Raw genomic sequence first — 7,436 nt, forward strand, 5'->3', positions numbered from 1 at the left:
AAAGTTTTCATTTTTCTTTTTTAATTGACATACTGCATATTACGCTCTCATATATTTTTATATCCTACAGTTTAATGATTGCATATTAATAAATAAATTAACATTCACATTCTCATCATTATTATTATTATTATTATTATTATTATTATTATTTTCATAAAAGAATTGTAAATGATAATCAAACGAAATAATAATCGAAAGGGTTGTATGTTGTAAATAGAATTTGGTTTTACATTTGTCTCTTATGATTTTTAATGAACATTAACAAAATCGTAGTTTGATTGTTCACCCCATCAAGTTAAATTCTCTTCTACAATTACATCTCCGACCTGGATTCGTGGTTTGCGTTTAAAATCATGATGAAAGCCGACACAATGAGACCACAATGGCTGATGAGATGATATTGAGCTTTACACCCAAGTAGAAGAATAAGAAAAATAAGAATAATAATAAGAAGAAGAAGCGCCTTTGGGCATACAAAAGCCAACCCAACAAAACAGTCGGTTCTCAGCAGACGTACGCGTACAATCTTGTGGTAAGTTGTAAATTTAGTACTTTTGCCACGATGTCATGAATATATTTATTGAACACACGCGATACGTTACTTTATTACACGAGAGAAATTGCGTGATCTTCATTCGCATAATAATCTTCTTTTTATTCGTTGCAATTCATCGGCACCATAGATTTGTTTCATCAATCATTTATCTTCTATCTAACTATCTTTATATTTTTTTTTTCTTTTTTACCTTAACTCTCTTTTTTAAGATTTGAATATCAATGGATTTATCCCATAAATAAATAAATGTGACGCACACGAGATAAATTCGATTGACGAACGTAAATTCCTAGATTGATGAAGAAAAATAACAATAATTAATGAAAGGAAAAATAAATAAACAGGATGATACGTCAAGGAAGTAGCATTCACAGATGTAGAAAGATGCATGCCTTAGCTTGTTTGTAATACCTTCGATTAGCAACAGTTCGAGATCAGGTACGAGTAATTATCATCATAGAAAATCACACAGTTCTACGAGCTTAACTGTATCGGCAATTTGAAGGAATTAAATGGCAACCACCAAAGGAAACCGAGAGGATAACGAGGAGGCAGTTGGTGGATGGTAGATGCTAGAGAAACGTATTTTACTTTACTTTACTTTCATAAGGTTTCTGCATTCCTATCTGTCGGAGGATCGGTGCTGTTCGATAACACGCCGATAATTCAGGACAAACAACCCGAACAATACGTATTAGTCGTGCAAACAGGAGTTAACTCTGCTTGCAGCATGCTTACTACTACTACTACTACTACTAGGAACACTACCACGACCACCAGCTCTTATATAGGTACCAAGAAGTGTACAAGATCGAGATCCTATCTTTCCTAGCCTGAAACTATCTCTTGATATCGATTCTTAATGGTTTTTCCATTCGGCATAGATCAAACGATCGAAAATGTTAATCCGTAAAATTATTGCTTCCGAATAAACCTAACTTCACTTATTTACAATTATTATTACGCTTCTATGAAAATAAAATATAAATCAAATTCGTTGCAAATTTATACAATGTTTATTCTCATAAAATCATAAAGTTTCGCGTAATATCAGATGTATAATAATCCTATCATGATTTTTATAAAGGGTATGCATACGAATCGTATGCAACCCAATATCTTTGACAATTCTTCTTCTTCTTTAGTATCCAACAAAAGTATGATGAGAATACGCATCGAATTAAATTCACGCGTAGTTAATAAAATGAAAATAAGAAGCGAGATGATTTAAACAAAATAAAAGAAACAACAAAAATTGCGGTATTCGAAGTAAGAGGATACCGTTCGAGATACCGGAAGACTTGACACTACCATGATAAAAAAGACACACTATATATATGTATGAGTGACTCGACAGTCTTACTATACTGTACCATATACCAAGAAACGATACATAAACCAAGTATCTCGGCATCGTTTCTGCGGCCAAGTTGAAACGAGACGTAAGATGTTCAAAGAAAATAACAGAACCGAGAAGAAAAAGTAAGAAATTAAAGAAGAAGAATAAGAAGAAGAAGAAGAGAAAAAGATCCGCAAAAGAGAAACGAAATCTGCCTACGGTTTTCTTCTTTTCCCTCTGCTCAACCCCTAACCCCACCCCCTTCCACCTCCCACCTTCTAACCACCAACCGCATCACAAAGTTGATCCTTGCGGTACAATGAAAGGAATAACAAAAGGGGCTTACTTCCCTTTAGGCTTTAAAAAAGTTTCATTATCCAGCGAACAATATTTGCAGCATCCTTTCGTTTTGCACATATATTAAATAATAATAATAATAATAATAATGATGAGGATGATGATGATGATATATGGTAACCTTAACGCGTATTCGAAAGATAATTAATCGTAATTTTGTTTATTTTTATCCAAATTATTAATTTTTTTGTATCAATCCGCGTATATAATAGATTAGTATATTTTTTTATAAGATAAAGTATAAAAAGAAGGGGGGAGGGAAAAAAAAGAACTAACGTTTCGATTTCAATTTAAAATCGAGAAAGTGGAATTTGACGTATGATTCATTCGCCTTCTCTTTCGCAGTGTAATATTTATCGGTTAAAAAAAAAAAGAAAGAAAGAAAAAAAAGAGACAGGGAAACTCGGAACGGTAGTTGTCAGACGTAATTTTATGTTTAGCAAGAAAATTGATGTTTCCAAGTCGGGCTGATACCTTTCTCCTTTACAAAACACGCTCAACATCGTATCATATTATATTATATTATATTATTCGTTCTTACTTTCAATCTAACTAAAAAACTATCACACTATCCCTAAATGTGTTAAATAAAAAATAAACGTGATTGATAAATTCGCTTTTTCACTTTTTTTTTTGTTCCCAAAGATTACCTCTAAAAAAAAAAATTAAAAAAGAAAACAATCGAATAAAGAAAGGGAAGTTTATAAAAAAAATTTGTGTTCTTTCAAATCGACGTGTAACAAACGTATAAACTTAAAGCAAAAAAAACGCGTTAACAATCGATAAATTTACACTTCGAGTGGAAGTTTGCAACGCCTCCTCTTCTTACGAGGGATCCATGATAATCCCGTTAAACGTTAGGTCCCGGCATTTGATTTGAAATTCCTTTTGATTATGTTCCCATACATTCTTCTTTTGTATCGGTGTGCTAGGTATATATGTAAATACAATATCTTTCTATATAAAAGATATTCTGTGTACATAGATAGAAATACATATACATATATATATATATATATATATGTATATATAATATGTATGTGTGTATTTATGTATGTACCGCAATCCGTGTAGTGCATAATGAAGGAGCAGGTATGAACGACGACGAGGTGGATGGCCGTTACATCATTTATCTCGCGGAAATCGTAGACTTGCATCAAAATAAATAACACGCGTTTGCTAGTACATACTTTATCCAATAACACGAGCTACGCGTAGTGTATACGAATATCATCGGTATTCCTTTAACCCCTTGGCTAATGAATCTTTCTACTTTTAAAGGGTGGAAGAGGAAGGGGAACAAAAAACACCCCATTTCCTACTTTCCCTCAAAAGAAACAAATAAGAAAAAGGAAAGATAAAAAGGTAGAATTTTACAAAGTTGAAAAGTATTCTGCTAGCCCCCACCCCATGATTCGATTGGCTAAATGAAATGGTGTATAATATACACCATGAATCGTTTTATTTATATTTATCCTTGGATGCACGCTCGTGCGTACCTGCTGAGAGATAAGCGGCATTTCCTGCACTCCCTATTTCAGATTAGCACATCAATGTAATCCAATTTGACGTTAGATGTTTCTTCTTTTTACCCGTTTATGAAAGGGAATGGATAAAGAAGATAGAACGATGGGAGTAATTTTTTTTTTTTTTCAACACTTGTAACAGCAGTAGCAACAGCAGTAACAGCAGCAGCAGCAGGCCAGAGAGCAAGAAAGTGAATGAGCGCATATACACGGCTACCGCGATTACGTTACCTATCCTCACTCAACAACCATTATTTATAAGCTATTCTCACGTTGATGAAGAAAACCAAGTGTAATCCTTAATACGGTTAAATGATCCATTTAACATTTTTTCACGCAATCTCGTGAACTTACCTGAAACAGAAATAAAAAACATACATACATACATACATAGAAACGATAAATAATATTTGTCGGTTGTTATTTATTCTATTAAAAAAGAAAAGAAAAAAGAAAAAGAAAAAAATTGTTATTGTAATATAATTATTATATAATATTGTATAATCCGCGCAAAATTATATTACGATATAAATACAATACAAATAAGACTTATATCATTTTTATTGATAATACGGTGAGTTATTTTCTTCATGTGCAAAAGATAATTTTAAAAAAGCCCGCCCGTGTTGGCAGCGCACCAATCGCAACAACTATTCGAACATTTGCCTATCGTAACGCTTCTAACAGTCATCACGTGTTCACAGTCTCACGTTTCTACAAGTTTCTACAATCTTTTACGGTACACAAGTAATATTTATAATTCACATTTTTATTGCACTTTGGTGATAAATAAAAAGAATAAAACAACAATAATTGTGATCATCTGAAAAAAACAAGGTAAACGTTTAAACAAACTTATCCTACTCGTTTAAGATTCTTCGCATCAATCCTTCATTGCATACCCCCATTCCATTCCATTCCATCTTCTGCGCGTGTCTGACTCTAATATCGATGCGCTTGCTAACTTTAACTATAAGGTCGAGCACGCGTATCAGAATTTTAACGAACGAATCCAAAGTTCATCATCGTAATAAAATACGCGGGCTTTTTTGAAAACAAATCAATTGGCAAGAGAGAACAATTTCTTTCTTCTTTTTCAAGATTAATTCGAAATAAATTTCAATTGGGAATAATCGTGCATTAAAATTGGATCAACATTGATTTCTATACATATATACACCTGGATTTTAATTAATGGAATATTTTCCGTGTATATTTCTTTGATATACAGATAAAAAATATATTATTTATTATAATAATCTGGAGTGTTTGATGATAAGACCGTGTCTGTCAACTCTGTTTATCCTTTTCGATTAAATTCAACTTTCGATCGAAAGCATAAAAGAGAGTACTCGTTAACCTTGACATTTCTACGGGAACGGTCACGTTCTACCTCTCTCTTTTGTCACGTTTATTTTCGAAAGGCTGACTATATTCTTTATATACTTGCTAATGTGGATAAGAGGAAAATAATATGAGAAAAAAGAAAAAGAAACTTGTTTTTTTCGAATTCTTCGCGAATTTTTCTTTCTTAAATAAAATATATGCACCGAAGTTTAAGAAGTAACGCTAATAATGCATAGTACGCGTATCCGTCGAGTTACTGAACCAAATTGCAGGTGCATGTATCTCTTATCTCGGTCATGGTGAAATAAGTGAAGAGAAGCGTGGAAATACCATTACTACTAAAACCCCTATGGAAATACGAGCTTGCTGTTTTCGAAATTTTCAGTCGTTAAACGATAAACCTAAGAGAGACGAGGGGAACCTAACAGAAAGAAGAAACACACTCTGAGAGGATGCATACTTCTTTGAAATAACTTGATTCCCTTAAAAGGTTCTTCAAGGAATGATAACCAAAAGACCGAGAATCGTCTTAAAGGCGTTTCTTCTTACCAAGATAGAAGGTTTTACAAAAAGGGGAGGATTTTTTCTAAGGGACAAACCGCTTGCTTCTGAGGTAAAGAATATTCTTTTCATCCTACAATTTTTTGTATCCTTTTATATTGAATGCATTTAGAAAAATTAATCAAATCAAAATCTCAATTTGTTCGAATTTATTTTTACGAATAATAAAACACAATTGTTTAGATATTATTTGAAAAAATATATTGATATTGAATAATATATATTATAACAGCATAAAAAATAACTAAACGTTAAAGCATAAATTCGGAAAAATATAAAAAATATTTCGTTGATATACACACATATCCTGCTGTGAAATTTCATAGCTTAAGATAATTTCGAGGACGATATTCTCTTCTCCATAGTGATCCCTTTATTCTCCTATGCACCGTTATGCTCGACCGAACACCACGTGCCAACGTGGATAAGCTTTGCCAAGGTGTGAATAAAAAAAAGTTTCATGTAACCTTACCAATCCACCATTAAACGAATTTATCTCTTTGTCCATGACAATGATGAATAATTAAATTAATTATCTTAATATATGTATTCCTAGGTATTAACAAATTATCTATTACAAACGAAGGAACCACCATGGACTTCGTATTTTGTTAAATACGCTGATGTGGTGAACGATCAGAGAGGCATGTCACACTTCAATTGGTTTCTGGGTAATAGTAATTATCATGTATTGAGAACTGGCTGTTTTCCATATATCAAATATCACTGCACAAAACGACCAAAGCAGGACCTAAGTACCGACGACAAATTCTTCAAGGCAATCAAGATACTTAACCTTGGTAAAGCCAAGATTTGTAGTATACTTACAGTATTTAAATACTCGTAGACCCTCCTGTATTCTCTCTTGATATATCTGTGCACCAATTCAAATGGAAAATATCATTCAAGTTAATTAACATTACAGTTTACAAATCTTTCCAAGTTTCCTAACTAACCTGTTTCTCTTATCTTTTATTTTATTTTCTTTTCTTATTGATTGTCATTCTACTTGTTCGATTTAAAGGTATCCCTACTTTGATGTACGGATTAGCTGCAACTTTTTTGATACGACATCAAGAGACTGTAAAAACGTCACGAGGAAATATCACCATTTACTTTTTATTACCGGAAGATAAAGGTTCATTATACTGATACGAATCATTCAAACATTTTCGTACATCTATGCGTTAACAATAATCTAAATAAATTCACGTATGTATTTGTGTATGATATTAAATATAATGTGATAATATAATATATATATATATATATATATATTCTTAATATTTAATTCAATTACTTTAACTATCCTTAAAAAACCTAACCCGAGAATGTTATTATCCGAATAATAATCGAATTGATTGAAATTCGTTAAAGCAATTACCGGTCACGATTCGATCTTGGCCGGTTAACCAAGGTCCATACTTTACTAGTGACAACTAACAAGACTTGTCGAGGGTGTGCCAATAATGTAAATCCTATTAATACTGCCAGAGGGCAAATGCGTTAAAGTAACTAACGTGCAAATCAACTAACTTATCATTAACATAGCTTTCTAATTAGCTACTCGTGTTAACCCTGGAACTAACTTAACTCTTCTGTCTGTCCTTATCGTAATAAAAAGGATTTCTCATTTTCGAACGTTGACAGTTCAACGGCGAAAGATTAATGATCTCGAGAAACCGCCCCTTTTCACCCCTTTCGATTTTCTTATGCACGATAATCTATATTAATTATATACAACGTT

General features: G+C 32.5%; 1 protein-coding gene across 3 annotated transcripts; it reads left to right on the forward strand.

The window, feature by feature from the left end:
• The first annotated feature begins 4,384 nt into the window (after nt 1-4,384).
• Nucleotides 4,385-6,948, forward strand: LOC106792410 (uncharacterized protein C15orf61 homolog). Of its 3 annotated transcripts, none has more exons than XM_014758817.1 (4): nt 4,385-4,618; nt 5,401-5,741; nt 6,246-6,489; nt 6,714-6,948. In XM_014758817.1, exons 2-4 carry the CDS (start codon nt 5,631-5,633, stop codon nt 6,839-6,841), a joined length of 483 nt encoding a protein of 160 aa, XP_014614303.1. In that variant the 5' UTR covers nt 4,385-4,618; nt 5,401-5,630; the 3' UTR covers nt 6,842-6,948. The 3 variants fall into 3 exon arrangements, with proteins under 3 accessions (XP_014614303.1, XP_014614304.1, XP_014614305.1); XM_014758818.1 differs by having other exon boundaries at nt 4,386-4,618; nt 5,514-5,741; XM_014758819.1 differs by lacking the exon at nt 4,385-4,618 and adding an exon at nt 6,055-6,128 and having other exon boundaries at nt 5,652-5,741.
• The last annotated feature ends 488 nt before the right edge of the window (nt 6,949-7,436 follow it).

This window comes from Polistes canadensis, unplaced genomic scaffold, assembly GCF_001313835.1.
Source record: "Polistes canadensis isolate GaletaPanama2010 unplaced genomic scaffold, ASM131383v1 scaffold_424, whole genome shotgun sequence".
NCBI classification, from domain to species: domain Eukaryota; kingdom Metazoa; phylum Arthropoda; class Insecta; order Hymenoptera; family Vespidae; genus Polistes; species Polistes canadensis.